The 21,182-nt window shown below is 41.0% G+C and overlaps 1 protein-coding gene across 1 annotated transcript in view; it reads right to left on the bottom strand.

The window, feature by feature from the left end:
* Positions 1–20,174, bottom strand: part of SLC44A3 (solute carrier family 44 member 3) — a 40,046-nt gene extending 19,872 nt beyond the window's left edge. The window contains exons 1-10 of the mRNA XM_062497927.1: positions 20,148–20,174; positions 19,824–19,931; positions 17,244–17,386; positions 16,669–16,805; positions 15,112–15,205; positions 13,538–13,707; positions 12,925–13,014; positions 12,166–12,290; positions 10,278–10,464; positions 1,960–2,125 (exon numbers count right to left, since the gene is read on the bottom strand). Of these exons, the coding sequence (XP_062353911.1) occupies positions 1,960–2,125; positions 10,278–10,464; positions 12,166–12,290; positions 12,925–13,014; positions 13,538–13,707; positions 15,112–15,205; positions 16,669–16,805; positions 17,244–17,386; positions 19,824–19,931; positions 20,148–20,174 (1,247 nt within the window). The remainder of the gene's footprint in view (positions 1–1,959; positions 2,126–10,277; positions 10,465–12,165; positions 12,291–12,924; positions 13,015–13,537; positions 13,708–15,111; positions 15,206–16,668; positions 16,806–17,243; positions 17,387–19,823; positions 19,932–20,147) is intronic.
* Positions 20,175–21,182: the final 1,008 nt, after the last annotated feature.

Genomic DNA, 21,182 nt, shown 5'->3' on the forward strand with positions numbered 1-21,182 from the left:
ACTGTCAACACAGTGCAAATCACCTGGCAAGCAAGAGGAGAGTTCAGTGGTATTGTACAAAATTATCCCAATACAACTGGGAGCAGGAACCTCCTGTACTTGGCAGCCAGTTCCTGCAGCAGTAAAAAATAGCTGGAAAGCGGAAGCCCCTAGCAGAGCAGTAAATGTCATCACAGCAGTTTCCACAGGTGCTTCCCTGCTCTGCATCAACAAGATATGGACAGTGCCTTTGCCTTGGGGATTTATGTGATGTATGGCACCAAAATGCACTGCAGCACACAGCCCAGGAACTCAGCAGAACTACTTTATTTCTCAGGAACTCAGCTGAACTACTTTACTTTCCTGTGCTTTTCTCAAGCCAATTTAAATGAACCTTTAGTGCCTCAGCATTCGGCTGTTAAAACCGAGGTACATCAATGTGCTTACAAGAGAAGAACAGCTCAGTATCCACAGCAGCACAGCCATGGGAGTTCCAGAGCTTCAGAAAGAAAAAAGGAGATGACATCAGAAAGAGTTCCTCCCCTTTTGGGTCCTATTATAGCATGTAAAATGGAAGGGTGAGACTATGCCACTCTTTCAAAAAAGATTTCAACCTTTAAAAAAAGCAACATTTTAGGTTTTATTTCCTCTTACCTAAGCACCAGTTCAGTGGCACAGCTGTTGGATAGTTAATCCTCTCAGGGACACATTCCTGATACACATGACAAACCTTGGCTTTTTGGATGGGATAATAAAACATTGCTTAAACCAGGGATGGGTACTTGCTGTTCCTAGATCTTCCAGCCCTGCTGCTTTGGCTCCATCAGCTGCTGCAGGAAAACCATATGGAGCCAGTCCTGCAAGCAGAGCCTGCACTGGTGTATCTGGGCAGGGAGGAACACACAATTTAGAGACCTTGCAGCAGCAGCCTCTTGATCAGTGACTGACACGCCCAAGGATACACTCTGGAGACCATGCACAGAACGCTGCTCCCTAAGTTTTGGAGAGCCATCCTTCCCAGCAGCCCAAGCCATATGGCCCTGGGCAGCTGCCGCCTGTGCTCCAAGGGCCCCAGGCTCTCTCTGGCCAGGCTCCCCAACTCAACCTCACATCACCTCCCTTAAGGGTTAATTTTTCAACAAATTAAGGTTACTATGATATTCCTCTAATACAAAATTAAGAGATGCTTTAAAATGCCAGTTTTTCACAGATTAGAAAATCTCACCACTGGCCATGGAATAACAAAGCACTGAGGGTGAGAGAGCCCATAAAATACTCATGAAGAAAAATTTTATCAGGAAAATGCTCTCTTCATTGTCAAAAATTCAACAACATACAGTGAGATTTAAATCTTCCCCTGCAATGAGTGCATAAAACAAATTTAATTTCATTTTTTTTTCTTCATTTCCTCCACATTTATATTCTAGGGATATTATATTCAAGGAAGTTTGTTCACACATGTTTGAACACTTTACAGTGAGTTAAAGTATTTATAGTCAACTGAAAATATCTACACAGAATGAAAAATAAAAAAGGTATTAGACCAGCAGTTATGCAGGTAGAACAAATGGAAATCCAGAGCAGGGATGAACACTTAAAAAGAAGTCAAGCTGTCCATGAACACATGGCATTACCAAGGAACAACATATTGCTTCTCACTTGGAGCTAATGCAGTCTCCTGGCAAAGGGTGCAATGCAGCCTATGCCTTCTGAATGGCAATTCCCTCAGAGCCAACAGAGCTCTAATGGCTTATATCAAGTCCCAGTTTGGCCCAGCATCTCCAGCAGCAGGGGTAGGTCACATTAATATCTTTCACACTGTAAAATCTTACTCAAGATCTTGCAACAAGCAACTTTATTTTATAGTAAACTGGATTACAGATATTGACATAAATTGCAGTCTAATTGAAACTATTTTTCCTAGGAAATGATTGAAAGTAAATGCTGGAATATCCCCAAAACTATCAATTCTGCACTCACCTGTTGAAATAATAAGTAACCACTGCCCCAGCAATCACCATTTGCTGACAGGCAAGAATGAATTCACTAGTCCAGATAAGGCCAACGAAATGATACCATGCCATGTAGCAAATTCCAGACAAAGCTCTGTATTCTACTTGTCCTCCTGAAGTAGACTGTGCAGTACCTGGAGTTGAGATTACACCACTGTGTTATTGTAACATGCCAGACAAGGGGGGAAAGGGGAAGGGGGACAGGGACAAATAAAAGTATATGGAAGTGCTTCTGTGCATGTTCTCTTAACTTCTCTTCAGAAAAGTTACAAAAAAAAAAAAAAGCTATTTAATTCTGTCCATTCTAACAAAGTTAGAGAAACAACATTTTATAATTCAAATTGGATTTTGAAAAATAAAATCTCGCTAAAAGCAAAATACTGTGTTTAAATTGGGATTGAGACACAGCTACCAATACAAGAAAGAGGAGACCTACATATTAGTAAAGATATCTGAGAAGACATTACTCAAGGCTAGAGTAATCAAATAGATCAGAAGTAAATGAAATCCTAATTTTCATTATTCAAATTTGAAATAAATGCATAGTTATGAAATACTTTAGGGGTGTTTTTTTGTAAGAAGCAGAAGAGAAAGACTGCAGAAAAATATTAAGGATGTATAACATACTGTGGCAGGAAAACAAAACAAATATGTTAACTGCTATTACTAATCAGAACCATGGCCATTCGTTTTCTTTTCTCTATGCTTTGCAATCTTTGTGCAAAACACAGGCACATAAATGTATGCTCTGTGGGGGGAAAGAAAAGCAGATACCTGTATGGTAGTACAGGCTCCAATGTTACCAGTGTATCTAGGAACACGGACAAATTAACCTATTCAAGCTAAAAACATTCCTTCCACTTCTGTTACTAACAAAGGATTTATTCCGTATTCATAGACGGCTTTTCACAAAAGGTGGGGGCAACTCATATTCCTCAATAATCAGACCTTCCTCTGTGCAATCCTATTTGTGGCACTTCACTCTGAAGGCTAGTCAGGGGATAATGGCATTATGACCATTTGGTCCTAGTAAAAGATCTCTAGGCTCCTAACATGCTATTATTATTATTATTATTATTATTATTATTATTATTTTACCAAGCCTTAAGTCTATTAACCTTAAAGAGAAACATGTTCACCAAATGAAACAATCTCTGGAGGAGAGTAGTTTCTTATTCCAACTCCATGAAAGAAATAACAAAGTGAGACAGAATTGGCTATTACTGCTCAAACAGCAATATAACTTAAGCTTTAATACTTCATGTATTCTTTGGTGGACTTGGCAGTGTTAGGTTGATGATCTTAAAGGCTTTTTCCAAGCTAAATGATTCTATGACTCTGTGTTCACCTAGAGGACAATATACCACCTTCAAGTCCAAAACTACCACATATACAAAGCTATCTAGGAAATGGTTCCTTTCTGGACTGTTTTTCTACAGCTACAGACTTCTTACTCAAGAATAACTAAAAGTAGAAACAGTAAAGATTTGTTTCAGCAATACCATCAGGTTTAGACAAGGTTTTTTTAAGTTTTCAGAGGCAAGGTCTTTTTGTCTGTAAATTAAGAAAAAAATGCTACATGGGTACATAAATATAGATATATGTTCCAGATATTTTCTTTTCTAAGATATTAACAATATTGGCTGAACAGGAAAGCTCTCTCCAGTGCTGTATGGTTGGTCATTCATAGAAATGCTGTTGTGCTTCCAATATATTCAAATAAATTTTAAGTCTGTGAAGTGCAAGTATTGGAAGGTTTAAAAAAGCTACTACTCAGATCTCTTCTCACAAACTCTCCCTCATTCCTCCCCATCCTGCACCTCCCTGGTTTTAAGGTTGGAAAACTTAGGGTTGTTTAAGAGGAGTTTTTGAGGCTATAATAATTTACTTAAATCATTAAAATAAATGAGGCACAATATAATTCTGAATTAATGAGATTTTTCATTTCCCATATTTCTTCCAGAGGCTCTAGACTGCCATTTCCTGCAGCACACACAACTAGCCAAATAAGCTCATTAGCCATAGCCCACAGCCCTCACTAAGGGAACTTAGACAAACAAGATGTCAGAGAGATAGAAGGTGTCCTACCTCTCCATTCTCATGCAAAGACATTATGCCATTTGGTAGCAGAATTAAGGACTTTTTCCACCATACAATCCACCTGAACAATTCTTTTTCCGAAACAGACCCTTTCAGGCTTTGTTTCTGTAGTGTTGTCATGAAGACTGATAAATGTACATATTGCAAGCTAATTCTGTTTGCTTTTTACCAGCCTACTGAAATATCACCTTCAGTAACAACAGTAGTGTCTTTGTCTTTCCTGGACAGCCTTATACTTGTACATGTGCACAGTGCTGTGCTCAGCTGCACAGAAACCAGTCAGAGCCACCTGTGAGTTAACCTTTGATCACTTTGCTGGTCAGGGATGGTAAACTAGTTTTGTTACTTCACAAAAATCTGTATAACAGTATAAATATCTCTGTCTGATTCCCTGTCTTCTGGGCCTACCATACATGAACAATTGTGTCAACAGAACTACATACAAGGCTATTTTTCTATATCAGTATTTCAGATAAACTTTAAAGCTATCCTAGATAACCTGTCAAGAAAATGTCGTTTTCCTTATCACTGTACTATGATCTGTTCATACCAACTAAACTTTTTCAACAAAGCCCTGAAATACAGTTTAATCTGCCATCAGAATATTTTTCTCCAACTACACAAACATGAATCTTCCCAGTGTACCACACACTCTTAGTGATAACATTAACAACTCAGTGAAGAACTGAAGTCCCTACATCTGAATCACCAAATCTGGAAGCCTTTTATCAGTAGAAGGGTTGATCTGCTGCCAATACTTCAAAAGAAGCGATGTTAACAATGTGAACAGGCACAAGTGTTTGTAGCAGAACCCAGAAGAATTTCTCTGTGGGACTCCCAGCCCAGTGCTGTTCTGGCAGCCAGCACAGCAGTGAACTGGGGCATCAGTCAGTGCTGGGTGTGTGCAGTACCTTCAGCTACATTTTGGAACTGCCAGCCTTAAGTCAGATGTCCTCACTCGGCAGCTGCTGCTCCTGTGAGGTTTTCCTGATGCCTGCAGCAACAGGTGATTTTAAGAGACAAAAATTCTTGGGAAGTCTAGTCCAGCAATTTCCTTATCACAAACAAAGAGCCACTGACAAGAAAATACTGAGAGTCTATTTATCAGTTCCTGTTAACATGAAAATATGCTGTGCACCTCCCACTGCTAAGTGAGGAAAGGTTCTGGAATCATACACTGAATCTTAGTGCTTCCTGAAACAGAATTTATTGTGTTATCTCATTTAGTGTTTCTTCCTACGTAAAGGCATTTATAGGTAAGCTACCTTACTGTAATTGAAATGTCAACGCCCTGCAGGAAATACATTTTTATTGCTCATTTTCCTGCTGCGCAACTTTATGTGGCAGTTCTGCTGCTCACTTGCCCATAGATGCACCTTCATTACCCAAAAAAAAAAAAATCACACCACCTTCTCATCCTACATCCACAGTATTTACACCATGTGGACCTCACAGCTCCTGCACGGTGGAAAGCTGAAAGACATGCTCTGCTGTGCCACATAGCCACTTCAGTTCTGCACTACAATACCCACAGGTGAGCAAACAATAAAACTCAATAACCCTAAGACGTATCAGCTTTTCCAAAGAACAGCTGAATTCCATTCCTAGCCAGCTAATGGTGCTAACTGGTGCCACTGCTTGTGCTACCTAAAGTCTCATGAAGTCTTGGCATTTCTCCTAGTTTTCTAGGTCTGGAATTCACTCAGCCTCTGCTGCTCTTACAGATTCTGAATTACCAAGGTACTTAGGCAGGTGCCTACCCTAAAATGCATAAGTAGTCCCACTGATTTTAATAGGATTATCCATGTGTTTCAAATCAGTCATGTGCATAAGTACCTTTCAAGTGCAGGCTATAGATTTCTATAGCTCCCAAGAAGTTAGGGGTTTTTTTCTCACAGTAACACTAACTTTTGGAGGAGATGTAAATAAGGTGCCTATGGTCACATAATGATCAGGTGCACCACAGCTGAAGTGAGCATCAAGTGCTCCAGAAACATTAAGATTCAGAGACACCAGAAACATTACCGTGCAGATTCAGAGAAAATGCTAAAAACAGGTGCAGCACAGCAGCAAGCCAATTTCACTTACCCATCTCTCTGTATTAGACAAAAGACTAGAATCTTTGTAAACATTTCATTTTTTCAGCTTTCTTGGTATATTTGCATTTAAAATACAGCCTGCACAGCCCCAGAAAATATATTTGCGAAAAGAAAACGTCAAAGTGTCAAACCCAAGAAAATCACCACCTGTATTTTACAAGCTTAATCCCAGACAGGTAATTATTTGTCAGTGAGGTAAACAAATTCCTCTGTAAGAGAAAGCATATCTCGGAGATCTTCAGAGAAGTACTCTAAAGTGGTGCAAAAAGTCCCCAAAACTCAAAATAAAAAGAAATGTCTTCGACTTACAGGACAATTGTAGAAAACAAATAATACAAAGGTGTCCTGTCAGTGCTTTATTAAGCATACAGTACTGTATGCGTTTGTCATGACAGTGGGTGGGTACGCCATCCTAGAGCAGAACATCCCCAACTTGTCTGGTGGTGAGCGGCTGTAACAGACAGCGTGTCAGAGGACTCATATCTCGTTTGGCGTTCGTCGTCCAAGATCTGAGTTACAAAACGCGTGCGAGGTAGAGCAGTCCTGCAGACACGGACCTGCCAGCTCCGCAGCCGGAGGGCTGGATCAGGCACACCCCGCTCTCGTCCTTCCCGAGCCGCCGCCCTCGGTCCCCGCGGCTCCCGGCAGCCGCTGCCCGGCCCGGCCCGGCCTGAGGCGCCACCCGCGGGCTGCGGCGCCCCCTGGCGGGCGCGGGCGCTGCTGCGGGGTCCCCGCTCGGGCCGGAGAGCGGGGGGGACAGCTCGGGCAGGAGAGCGGGGGGGGACAGCTCGGGCCGGAGAGCCGGGGGGGACAGCTCGGGCCGGAGAGCGGGGGGGGACAGCTCGGGCAGGAGAGCGGGGGGGGACAGCTCGGGCAGGAGAGCGGGGGGGGACAGCTCGGGCAGGAGAGCGGGGGGGGACAGCTCGGGCAGGAGAGCCGGGGGGACAGCTCGGGCCGGAGAGCGGGGGGGGACAGCTCGGGCCGGAGAGCGGGGGGGGACAGCTCGGGCAGGAGAGCGGGGGGGGACAGCTCGGGCCGGAGAGCCGGGGGGACAGCTCGGCAGGAGCGCGGCAATCCGCAGAGACACGCGGAGAGAGGGACACGGCGCACCGCGCACCCAGACGCGTCACTGCGGGCACAGCAGTATCTTCCCGCCTGCGCTCATGCTTCGGTCTTGACAGAGAAGTGATTCGGGTTATCTATCAAGTGCACACGTACTCCTCTAAACATTAACGTGCTTCTAACAGGAAGGTCTCCTAAGGACCGACATCTGCACTAAAAATACCCAGCCAGAATACCACAGCCAAAACCCATGTTTTACTAGGTTGCTCATAAAAGCACTACACTGACAGTTAAGTGCCTGGAAATGACCTTCCCTTTTATGCTAAATCTGAGAAAAGTCGATTCTTTCAAAAACTGAAACTTTATCATCACTCTGCTATGCAGCAAGTGTATGCTGCCCTCTGTGCTGTATTGTTTGCATCACTTGCTGGAAACATCAGCATTCCTATTAAGCTAGGGAGAAGACAAAACATAAAATACCTTAGAGTCAGGAGTTGTGTGCTGCACTATGAATGTAACAGCAGGTCATAAACTGAATCCTACTCTACAAGAAGGCAGAGGAAAAAAAAAAAAAAAGTTGAATGAAAATGCCTAGCAGGAAACACAGAATATAACCAATGAAGGAAAATACCACATCATGGAAAAAGCTTTAAAAGCCTCTCAAAAACCGTTTTCATTGGGTTTTACTCCCCTGTGACTATATGCGGAATTTGCTTTTGGATATCATGCGCAAGTCACTATTTTACTGCAAAGTTTGTAGAAGCATCCAGAAAATAACAAATGGTTGCCCATCCTACTCTTATAGTCAAGCTTTTTCTGTCACAAGAGCTAAAATATTTCTACTTTTCTAATGACTGCTGCATTTCCAAAAGCTTTTGAATGCAACATACTCAGCTGGCATTTTCCAAACTTAGATAAAACAAGGGAAAGCTTTACACCCTTATGTGTGCATAGTAAGATCAAGTCAGCTTGATTTAACATCAAGGATGTAATATGTTCTCTCATAGTTCTTGTCAATTATATATTTAGAAAATCTGTGTGTTATAATTAATTCTACTGTTCTGTTACTAAATTTAATACAGTTAATGTTTATCTTAAATTGCATTTGATCCAAGCAGGTGCATGAAATGAACAGCTGGTTGATAGCTCAGGAGATGCTCCTTTCTATAAAGCATGGTCTGAAGCAGAGATAAGGTACCCCACAAGGCCAGTTTCAAAATTACTGCTGCCTGGCTGATCCATACATAAATGGCATAAACATTTTGCAGAAAAGCGAACAACACAGAACTGTGTCCACCACACAGTGCTGCTTCTGTATTGGGAAAATCTAGCTCAAGTAGTGTGGAGAAGGAACATGCATGACATCTAAAGCAAAGGGCATTGGCTTGACTGTTTAGTGAGGAGAAACTATTCACAAGAGACTGCAGTTCAGACATTTGGCCATGCTAGGGCTGACCCTTTTGCAGTAGAAGCAGGTTAGGAGCTGCTTCAAGCAACCATTCCTGACAGACATGAACTACTCATGGCAGCAGAAACAGAGACTTGAAAGTCTGCATGGCTCTCCAATGAAAGCTGGAGGGAAACAGACACTAGTCTAGCCTAGGAATGGGTGTGATCTGCAATGCCAGCATGGACCCAGACAGCTTCTCATGTTAGAAGTAAAGTGGGCCTTGTAAAGATCTAGAATCATCTGAGATGAAAGCAACTGTGATGGAAGAGGAGCGAGGTACCTGATCCATACAGATAGGGAATACAGCCAGCTTTGCCAAATGGGCTCAGCTGTGGAAAGGCTGGAGGCTTTCCTGGCCTAGCAGGATTCTGTAAGCCTGACCCAAGGAGTTACTGCAGCCACTGTCTCAAGTGGTGATGGAAAAACAAAGTAGAACAGTAACACACAAGCATTTGAAGAAATAGTCTGCATTTGGTTTTCCACAAAGAAATCACTGCCAAGTTTCTGAAAAGAGAAAAACCCATAAACAATGGTCTCTGTCCACAGTCAATTCTACATCAGCTTTGACCCAAAGGATAATAATTGACTTGTAACAGAGGCCCTAGAAATATAAAATTAAAAAACCACCAGCCCCCAAATCTTAATGCTTTTCAAGGAAAGTGGTTGTTGTGTACATGAGGAGTTACCCCAGAGCTACACAGAGTGTAGCTTCACTTCTATGAGTGATGTTCCACAGAAGGACCTCTCTTTGACTTGGATGACATGGTGCTGGGCCAAGGGACAGCATCCAAATTACCCTGGTTTAATCAGTGACAGGTCTTAGAGTGGTATATCCCTCAGTAACACCATTTCCATACTGAAAATCTGTTCTGCCGGATCTTTCACAGTGTTTGACTCTTTCCACAGAGCACCTCCTCTGCAACTTCAAGAACCATTGGATTTATCCAAATACTGTTGCACCCTCCAAGTGATAGCTATTTTCACTGAACTACTGCTCCAAAGCAACGTTCTGCCTCTGTGACAATTCAACGTTGTTTATAGTCAGTTTTTAATGTGATTGTTACAAAACGAGGATGTTCATCTCTTCTATCTCCTCCTTCCTGTTACTTTTATTTATTTAAGTACATCAAACATATACTGCACCTACAACCATCTATTAACAAATAAATGAGAAAGAACAAAACTCAAGGCCACATATGGAAGCAAAAGGCCAATGTAAAAGACTACAACAACAAGAAAAGGGAAAAGGGAAAAGGGAAAAGGGAAAAGGGAAAAGGGAAAAGGGAAAAGGGAAAAGGGAAAAGGGAAAAGGGAAAAGGGAAAAGGGAAAAGGGAAAAGGGAAAAGGGAAAAGGGAAAAGGGAAAAGGGAAAAGGGAAAAGGGAAAAGGGAAAAGGGAAAAGGGAAAAGGGAAAAGGGAAAAGGGAAAAGGGAAAAGGGAAAAGGGAAAAGGGAAAAGGGGTAACTCAGCTATGTAACCACATTGTGTACACCAGCACCAAGAGGTCCTACATTTAAGAAGAGAATTTAGGAAATGGATAGCACTCAGTCAAAAACATGAAAAGCATATACTTACCTGCAGTGCCTAAACTGAGCAGTACAGCAACCCAAAACACCCAGAAGACAACAAGAATCAGAAAGGTCCAGAGTGGTTGGAAGAGGAGGAAAGGAATTCTGCCAATGATTTTGCCAACAATTCGAAAGAGCTGTACAGCGAACCGAAGCCTCTTTCTTAGTACAAGTATAAGGGAGAGCAGAACAACCTGTTTCAGGAAATAAAAAGACAAATTGTTGGGGGTTTTATCTTAAGAAAATTATCAGAGTTGTCAAAAGTAGGATCAGAGGATACAGATTTCACAAAGATAAGACAGCAAAGCAATTTATACTTGGGGATATATTTAATCTTGCTACACATTAGAAAATCTTTCCAAAATACTCCCCGTGTTCTCAAAGAGCCTGTGGATTAAAAGCTGGTTTCCTGCAATAGTTGTTGCTGGTTTTTTGAACAAAATAAGATTTGTAAGACTTTAATTAATCTAATGGAAACAGTCTGTTTTGCTTTATAGCAAGTATAAATGCACATTCCACACTACACATTGCTTTCACATATCCTGCCTGTTATGAACTCTTAAACTTTCTACTCAGGTCAGCTCATCACTGTTCACTTTCACAATGGTAGGAGAACCAGTCCTTTCCTGCAGTCCACAACCAAACTAGTTTGAGAGCTATTTAGGTACAGAAGCAAAGCAGACATAAAATGAAAACTTATTTAAATAAATTATTGTCTTCCCAAAGTAAAAATCCCGACCTTTTACCAAAGTAAAAACCCAATAACAAAAGCCTGAGTCAAAAAACCCACAATACCCCCAATTCTTTGTATGTGACAAGGAACTACGAACTACACTTAAAAGAGAGGTTGGAATCTTTTAAAAAAGAACTAGAACCAGAGGCAGTTTCTTCACTAGTTTTCTTGCCTGCTCTAGAAAGAAGCCACCAGCTCTGAAAAGAAGCATAACCTGCAGCAGTGGATGTACCCACAGTTCTGCAAACAACAGTCAGTTGTACTGGAACACTCATGCATTGAAAGAAACTTTTTCTTATCTCTTCAGTATCAACAGATGTAAAAAGGTCATAAATTATAGAGGATATTAAAAAAATCTGATCTGTGACACATTTACACTTGTCACTGTAAACTATCAGACTGTTCATAGCTGGCAAATTCTATGTGGATCTTACTCATCTCTAAGACAACAGGACAATTGCTTTGACAAGCGTCTCATGAAGTACAAAATGACCTTACCTTCAAATTGAGTGATGGCTCATTTTAACATTGCAACATTAGAGTGAAAAAATCAGTTCAGAAGTTGTAAGCCACACTCAGTTTTTTTCTGTTAAACAAGGTCAATGAGAGAAAACCAGAATTCAACCCCGTAACTTGTGGTCTAGACACTGCTGCCTGCATTTCACTACCCCTTTAATTGTCTAAAAGAGCTGCCAACCCTTTCTCCTGCTGACAGGGTGGGACGAATCCACAGATCTCATGTTCATACTCAGCAAGTGCCCCTCTGCTTATTCAACATGATTCTCCAGTAAGCTGATGCAGAACAAAATGGGGATGGAACACAATTCTTGCATTTTTACACCAACAGCCCTAACACTGTTTGTACAGGTTTGAAGTATGGCAAGTCTGACAAACAGGTTTCACAACGAAGACATAAAACTATTTTTGTAGTTTTGATGTGGGCCTAAAAATCCCGTTGGAACTAAGGATTTTTAAGGTCCCTTCCAACCCAAACCATTCTGATTTTATCATTACATTTAAGTGAATGTAGGAAGAATTTAGAACTTATTCCCACTTGCCATTTTGAAAAGTAGTAGGAATTATTTTTATAGTTGCAGAAGCACTGTAGTTCAAGTTTTCAAGTTACAGCCTCTCCCATTGCTTAGGGCAAAATACTACTTACAGTAACTATTGTTGAAAAGATGGCATATCCAAGTAGGAACTTTACATTTTCCTTTACTGTTTCCAGTTCAGTGCTGGGGTCATTCCTGTAGTCGTAATGGAGCCACCAGAGAACACCTGAGACAACTGAGCAGACCAGAGCAGCATGAGGGCAGGCAGGGCACACTGTTGCTGGCAGGCTGATGCCTGCCTGACCTCCCTCCCCAGTCTCCTGGCCTCCCCACAATCCCTCACTCAGCTTGGGAATACTGCCAGTTAGCAAAGTGAGGCACAGGATCAGTGATCACAGAGAAACTTCCAATAATGGCCTGTCAGTCTAAGGTAAAACCACAGCAGAGCAGTTGGATTTTTTGCAGTTATCCTAAGGCACAAGCATGTAATGTCAGTGTGGAGATACAAAGCTAACTTTCACGGAATGACAAGCTTTGGCCAGGCAAATTCCTGTGCCTCTCCTTTCCTGAAGCAGACAGTATAAGAGTTCACTAAGCATTCTTTGAAACAGTAGCATTTTCATAACTACATTCATCTGCCAAAAGAAATGTTGTTTCTAGGCATCTATAAAAACAATAAACATCACCATCATCCTAACACTCAGCAGCTGGAACAGCACAGCCAGACCTTGGCACCGAAAGGCAAGCAGACCTCAGCTTGGAAATCACTGTGGTAAGCAGAAGGTTACTGAGGATGGCCATGGAAATAAAGGATAGCTGTTTGTTCAGCTGCTAATCCTTCAGTACAGTGAAACAGTAAACATACTTACACAACAACCCAAATACAACCAGTGCAATTAGAGTATGGATGAGGAGGGTCTGAATGAATCTGAAGGCTAAAACCAGCATCAAAGAGAAGGCTGAAAAATATATAAAGTACTGAGTATTACAACCCTTTTTATTTTGAATATAAATATAAGTTTCTTGTAGGATTTTGGCTTTTATTTTTAAACAGTATCTTAAAAGTAACAGCATTTAGAAAAGCTGGCAACCTTTTTAACATTTAAAGAACATACCTCTACCTTAAATAAAAAGGAACTTACAGATGACATTTCACCACAGGAAATACTAGCGTTTTAATAACACTTTATGTAAGAGTTAAGTTCAAGTATTCACACTGTTGTCATTTTTTTCAGCAGAAATTTCTTATAGTCCCCCAAAATGAGGTATTATAACCATGTCATGGAACACAGAATCTGATAGAGTTCTGCATTTCACCAGTCTTTTAAATGCCCTAGATAAAACCTGATGACTCTTACTTAAAAATAACTCTGCCCAGAAAACATGAAAAAAGCCCACTTATGAATTAAAACTATAGACTTATAAGAAACATTTTAACCCTTTAATTAAATATCATTATTCACTTTTTACTTAAAACCTTACCTAGTGCAAGGACGCTCAGTCCTATCGCAGTATCTCTTCCTGCCAATATTCCACTCAGAATTCGGTGAAAAACATCCATTTCATTAACCATACTTATTAGGACAGATGCATATTTGGAATAGCATTCAGGACTTTGTGGAACACATCGATTAAATAACGGAAAGGACTTACTGAAAGGTTAAAAAAAAAGTGGTAAAAAAAATCAATTACTGGACAAATAGTTTAAAATCCACAGAGATCCATCCTGGCATTCCCCACAGAGAGCATTCTGTTATGAAAAGCAGTTTTATGTATCATCTGAAAAATTAACTCCTAATAGTTAATAGATAATGCCTGTATCACTATACCAGGACAGATCCATTCAAGATCAGCCTGAGAAAAGAAATTAATAAATCTCCCATTAACTATCAGCAGCAGCACATAGCTCTTATTCCCATTTTAGTCTGGCTTCACCTGCTTTGCTCCCATGTGTTTATGTAAAAACTAAGTTCCTTCTCACATAGCTATGTAACCTGTGCTGCTGTAGATAATTCTAGATCACAAACACTTTGCATTGTTTTTTATGATATTTAAGCTTTCTAAAAGCCACACTAAAATGATGTTTGCAAGGACCAATTAACGGCACCAAATATTTATACAAAATTATTTGCCACTCCCAGACAAGCTTCTTGCATGTATTTATCGTCCCACTTTGGCAGTGCTGCCCTACAACAGTCAATGGCATATTCCTACCTGAAAGGGAGAGGTTTTGCTATCAACACCTAAAAATTTCACTAACTTTGCTTCTACTATGTAATATTACTGTGCAAGATTAATAACTTTGCAGAGTTCCTTGGCAAACTGAAAAAGGCCTAGAAGGTTGAGGAAATAAGTGAAACATGCCATATTTTTTATGAGTTTACATGCTATCCTTTGATCCACTGTATGCAACGTTTTTACATGTCTCCTGCTTTCTTCACTTTGTTCTTCCATTTCCTGCTGTTCAGAGCAGACAAGTTACCTCTGCAAACAGAGAGATTTCAATTCTCTGCTGCATTTTCATGACACAGTGGAACTTAAAATCATGGGTTTAAGAATTTTGACTCACAAAATGCCAGATTTGACAAAGAAAGCAACATCCACAGATCTGTGTTTCAAGCCATCTGACTATAAAAAGTATTCTGATGGAAATTTCTGGGCTCAGGAGAAGCAAGGCCAAAGACCAAATCCTTGGCATTGAGGGAGAAAGCAAAATCTGTGCAGGAGCTAAGTTGTTCCTCATATGGAGCATTTTTTCCTAATTTGGAAAAGGAAGAGGAATGGAAGGCTAGAGGAATAAAGGGTAGAGGAATGGAAGGAATGCAGTCCTTGTTTATTCTGTGGGACAGGACACTGGCACGTTCACAGGCACACAAGAGAACTCGTAAGGATACATACATACATATTTTTGTCCATACACAAGGACAAAAATAAATAAACAAAGCAGAACTATCCTAACTGTGAGGCATCAAGCCAAATACAAAATGTGAGAAAGTAACAATCCATAAGAAGCTGTTTGGACTCAAGGAGGTTGTAAAGTACCCAGTCATTCTTACCTTGGTGGAACTGGCAGTGTGGGACACAGCTGAACTGCCTTTGGATTTAGAGTGTAACTGGAAACACTCAGGTTGTAAACGCAGAGAAAGGAACCTAAAAACAAATAAACAAAAACAAATAAACAAACAAACACAAACAAAAGTAATGAGATTAGTAAAAAATTGAGATTAAAAAAAGACATGAACAGCTACATTTTGTTTGCATTTCTCATTTGATCCCTTAGCAGGCCATTTTCATCCCTGATATTCCAGTGGGAATGTAAATACTCAACAAATGAGGTAGTTGAGTAAATCTAAATCAATCTCTGCAGAATCTTTTGCCTTCTAGACTTAACTGCAGTTACCACTTATGTTCCTGGAGGGCAGGAACACTGTTACACAATGCCATACCTGGCTATTAATCCTTGCTCACTAGAATAAAAGAAAAGCCTGAAACAATGGAAGCTACAATAGAACTAGGCCCTCCTGAGTTAGAATAGAATATATATGTATCCAGAAACCTAATTTGTGCTGGGATGTAGGTGAAATATTACCAGGTACTCTGCTAACAACACTCTGCTCCATTAGACAGTGCTTCTGGGAAAGAAAGGCTGGATACATCCAAGCCATCCAAAATGCAAGACTTCTCCCTGCCTTGACATAAACATGCAAGCAGTTTTAGCTGGAATTTGATGCAGTTATGATTAGTTAGACTGACAATACTTATATAATCTCACAGGTGTTTACAGCTTTCTGCACACACAAAACTATGTCAAACTACCCTGAAATTAAATTCAAACAAATACTGTTTATTAAAATAGCAATCCCTGCCAAATAAAACATCAAAACTAAAATAGAATGGGATACTGACCTCCAACAAAAATAGCCATTAACATTCATATGGTCTGAAATTTATACCCCATGAAAAAAGGCTTAGGATATAGATTATTTTATTTACATGTTGGACATTAATAAACTGGATCTTCTTTGACACAACAGCTACTTCTGACAGCATTTTCATCTTGAAAACCAGAATCAAATAAAATTTCTAGATGTGTTCTGGTTTTGCTGGGAAGTGAGTGGCTGTGTGGTACTTAGTTGCCAGCTGGGGTTAAACTACAACAAAATGGAATAGCAAACATTGGGATTTGATATCTAGAGGGATGAATCCACTTGCATCTTCAAGGAATTAATAATTCCATCATAGTTTTAATTAAATTTAAAGGAACCAGTTGGACAAGAGTCTCAAACACTATATGAACTCTGGTCACCTACTAGCACACCCACCAAACTTCACTAGTTCATTCTCAGCAGTCAGTTTTCTGCTATAAAATCTCAGCACTGTGCAGGAATTAACCAAAAACTTTCTAATTTGCATGAGAGAGCTGTAACATTTCTGGAAACTATGGGTTTGAAATAAAGCAGTAAAAAGACATTTTATTTACTGTTACCATGAACTGTTCCAGAAATTAATGGGAAGATATGACTCCCTAGTGTAAGAAACATAATAAAAATTAAGTGGAAGCTGCTCAGCTGTTCTACAGATACACTAAGATTCTCATATTCCCTGTGGCACACCATTATTCCTTGCAAAACTCTGGAGATCTTCCAAAGAGTCGAGTTGCTGTTGTGGACAACTTGACACACACAAGGAAAGTGAACTGCTTTTGAGGCTTTGCATTTCCAGGCTGCATGAATTCAGAAAGAACACATACCTAGAAAGAAAAAAAGATCCTCTTCTCAAAAACTAAGCTTTCTTGGTTTTTTGTAAGTTTAAAATCTGAACCTTCTTTCCATCTTTTTAAAGTGCTACAAAGCAAGTGAAACTTTTTCCAAAGGAGTCAGTGGAATGACTGAGAACTTCAGCATGCAACATGCTTAAGTAAAAAGATTTGCCATTTGCAAACTATATGTTTGGCTGATATCCCATTTAAGATCCTTTTTAAGAAGGCAGCTGGACAAAGCATAACAATGCAGCACATTTTTAAATTCAAAACTTTTTAATTTCACGCACCCTTTTGCAGTATTCCCACCTTTTTGCCTTACACAACAGTGTACAGACACACAGATGTATATGACTGACAACTAGAAGATGTGTAGTTTGCTAAGTTCTCAAACATTTGATTTATTTAGACATTATCTGATATACTTACTTTTTATTAGTCATGTCCAATCCAGAAAGATTTGCCCCTTCTACAGGAGTGTTCTTCCGACCACATATGTTCCCAAAGCTGTCATATCCAAGCACAAGTCTTCCTGCAGCACCAGCCACCACAGAATAGCCACTTATAAACATCTGTTAAAATAACTTTTAATGTGAAAGCATGCTGCCATAGTTTTTCCTTCCCATTCAATAAATATTCCTTTTAAGTAATAGATTTTTGCCTTCTGGTTGCAAACAGTTAAATCTAAAATCCACTCCTGCACACAACGCCAGAGCAAGACATGTGGGCAAGTTTAGCCCTACTGCTTCCTTAGAGCTTTCCTTCATCTATTGTTGAAAGTATATAAATTAAGCAGAATAACAGGAGAAGAAAGATAGAGGTCCTGATTAAAATAAGAGGAAAGCATCACTAAGGTGCTAAACACTGTCCCTAGTGATGTTCATGTATGTCACTTGGCAAGATCACTCAAATGGCAATTTTTCATGTGCTCACTGTATCTCATTTTACAGGGTGACCATCAAGACACACTTGGGCAATATAAATGCTGCCAAGATGGGCCCTTGAAGCTGCTAGTGAATTTAATCAGAGGTATTTTAAATGGAGATTACCTGAAATTTCAGGAAGGAGCACTTTAACAAACGTGAAAAACCTGGAGAAAGCCACACTGTGCAATTAGGTGACACTGCCCTGAGCTTTCAGTTGTTCTGCTGTTCTAGTAGATCATCTTCCTGTAAGCCCCAGAGGCAGCTAAGTTCCTCTGCTGGCCAAGTAGCAGCAATCCTTAGTCAAAATAAAACTTAGTCTAGGAATGCATCTTAAACCGTCCTGTACATTGTGATGGCTAAAACAATCCCTGGAAAGAACCTCTGCAATTGCCAAGAAGCAGCAACTCTTCTGTGAAACTGGCAGAGTCCCGAGTACTACTTTTACCCAAGGCTTTTCTGCCCACCACTCCAGCTACTGAAGAACTCAGTGATGCAAGCTTCTCCTCTATCCCCATGGGTGCAAGTCACACACACCAAGGACAATCACTAAGCTCCGTGGCTATGTGCCAATTTCTGGCAGCAGCAAGAATTCCCAATCCCACAATAACCACTGCTGCTTTCAATGAATACAGCTGAATGTCAGCTGCGCTTGAGACAGATTGCACATATCAGATCCAGCACAACTGCCTTCTTACTTAAGCTTTAGAGCCTTTATTTGTTTTTCTACTTTTAGTACTCGTCACTAAAGATTGGATCTGGGTGAAAACGTGTCTCATACACAAACGTGTACGGATGTGCTCCTTTAGTACTGAGAGCAATCTCATTTTTGCTTAGACTCTTATTTTGCAGTCTTAACTAGTTCAGAATTTTTAAAAATTATGACGGCATGTTAATGCTGTCTCAGTATGGACATCTTTGTAGAGACTCCTCAACTCAAGCTAACATACTATTTGTGGATGTGATTTGTTACAATAACAAAATATTTCCAGATCCAGTTTGTTTACAGAGCAAGTATTTGTTAATAATTAAAGCATTCTCAGAAGGAAAACAGGAATTAAGGTGGCACTGTAACTCAACAGAAACAGGCTTTTAGAAAAATCCTCGTATTCCATCCAAAGATGGACATTACAGGTCTACTGTGTAGGTGACATTTTTTGTGTGTTTTTTAAAGTGCAGGATGCTGGATAAAGGCCATAAATATTATTAAGTAACAGAGCAATATCTGCAGGGGTGTACCTGCACATGGCCATGATATTCATTTCTCCACAGAGCTATTAATGTGACTTCAATTTTTTTCACTATGTGAAGAAATTAGTGTCATTACATTTTCTTAAATATTTTTAAAATAAGATCAAACACAAGAAAACAAATACACACATGCAATAAGCTATTTCACAGAAATTAAGCAATAAAAACAGTGAGAGAAACTAAACAAAAATCCTAAATCTTTACCATTTGAAAGGTTTCATTTGTAGCATTCCCTCCACTGATCAAAGCACTAAGTATTAGACAGAAGGTAAAAAAAACTTCCTATCCTGGTCACAAAGTCCACCATCCATTTATGCAGTATTCAAAATGTGTAGATAATATTCTGCATCTGCTTCCATTTAAAAAGTTACTATGCATGGAATTAAAAAGTGCATTTACGAGTATCCTTAGTAGACCGAGACAAATCATTAAAAACCCTATTCACACCTCAGAAAGACAAAGCCTTCCCCTGAAAGCTTTCAGGCTGCCCTAAGATAGTGACAATGTAGCATCAGATGGACACATGTTGCAAGGTATCAAGGCTACAATGAGTAAGTAGAATAACGAGCTCAGTCAGAGCCTGGACTGAGCGAATTCCAAATAACCGAGCGCTATATACACGGTATCTAAAGCATATGGGCGGAACTTAGAAGTGTTGACAGACATCACAATAAATCGCTGCAGCACCACAAAAGTAAGATCTACCCCTGGGGACCTGTGCCCGTGACAATTTCAGTTTAGATTTAGTGTTACATTATGTAGAACCCCATTAACTTTGGATCTGATTTGTTCTTCCAGCAAATAAACAAACAAACAAACAAAGATGCGTGCTTACCAAACCAGCCCAGAAAAGACAGAAGAGGAGCAGCCAGAGAGTGTCTGTGCACTTTCTGTAAATGGCTGGTCTCCATTCCAGTCGTTCAGAAACACTATCTCCGGAGTCCTAAATAGAGAAAAAGTTCAAGAAAACAACAGAAAGAACTTCCTGTGAAATTAACTCAAGTTCCAAAGGGTGGCGATTCCAGCAAGGGCGTAACTCCGCACTCCGGGTGCCGAACACCTGGCAGGTCTCTGCCGCAGCCAGGTGCGCTGCCCGCGCTCCCCGCTCAGTCTCCGCCGCCCCGCCGGTGTCCCGGGCCCGCTCCGGCCCGGTGCTCACCTGCCGCCGGCCCGCGCGCCGCTCCATGGCCGAGCCGGGCCGGGCCGGGCCGAGCCCCGCGGGGGCGACGGGCGGGTCCGGGGCGCAGCCGGCTCGGCGGGGTGAGGCTGCCCGGGGCTCGGTTCCAGCTCCGCGGGGCCGGGCCGGGTCAGGCGGGGGCACCTCCGGCGGCTCCGCCCGCCGCTGTGGCCGGGCTCGGCCGGAGCCAGGAACGGAGGGAGGAGGGAGCGGCTTTGCTGCCCGGGGCGCTGCGCTCGGGGGTCCGGCACCTCCTCCACAGCCGCGGGACTATACACGCGGTCCGGGTGGGAGGTTTGTATTTCACCCTTCATTAGCTTATTTCGGGGAACAGCTGAAGATTTCTTACTGCCGGCACACAATGGGGCTGTTCCGTCGTGTGAAGCCCACTGACGCTGATCCCCTTTGTTCCGACGGCGTGATCAATACACAGTCAGACATAGATCCTTTACAGCTTCTGTTTGGTTGTTATTTGTACAGTTACATCACCAGACCATAACCACACCAGGTGCGTATGATGTTACCCGCAACTCTCATCTATGTTCGTATGCATTTTGCACGCACAGAAATAACCTGCAACAACAGGAATAACACCGAATTAGGTCAATCCTTGTAACTCAGATGACCAAGGAATGCGAGAATTATTAGCCACTTTTAATAACATGGCTTTTTTTCCTGTGCTGTCCCTATTAACTATTTTATGTTCACTAAATTCAGCTCAATAATCTAGACAAAACTACAAATTGGAAAGGATGTTAAACGTATGGTTTTGTCCTCTTCCTAACAGTGGAAGAAATAAATGTCCTCTTTAAGAAGTAACACAACATCTGCAACTGCAATAAAATTGAATTAAATGGAAGCTGTTTTGCAGAACTGTTTAAGAATTGGTCTATCTTGTATAGGAGACAGAGCACTAGGCTTGTCTTGTCTAGAAAAAGAAAGCAAAACAAAGCCAAATATATTCCAGTTTTCTGGAGAAAGTGCAACATTGAACCTTGGTGACAAACTAGCATACAT

The sequence above is a fragment of the Cinclus cinclus genome, chromosome 8, assembly GCF_963662255.1.
Source record: "Cinclus cinclus chromosome 8, bCinCin1.1, whole genome shotgun sequence".
In the NCBI taxonomy this organism is placed as follows: Eukaryota; Metazoa; Chordata; class Aves; order Passeriformes; family Cinclidae; genus Cinclus; species Cinclus cinclus.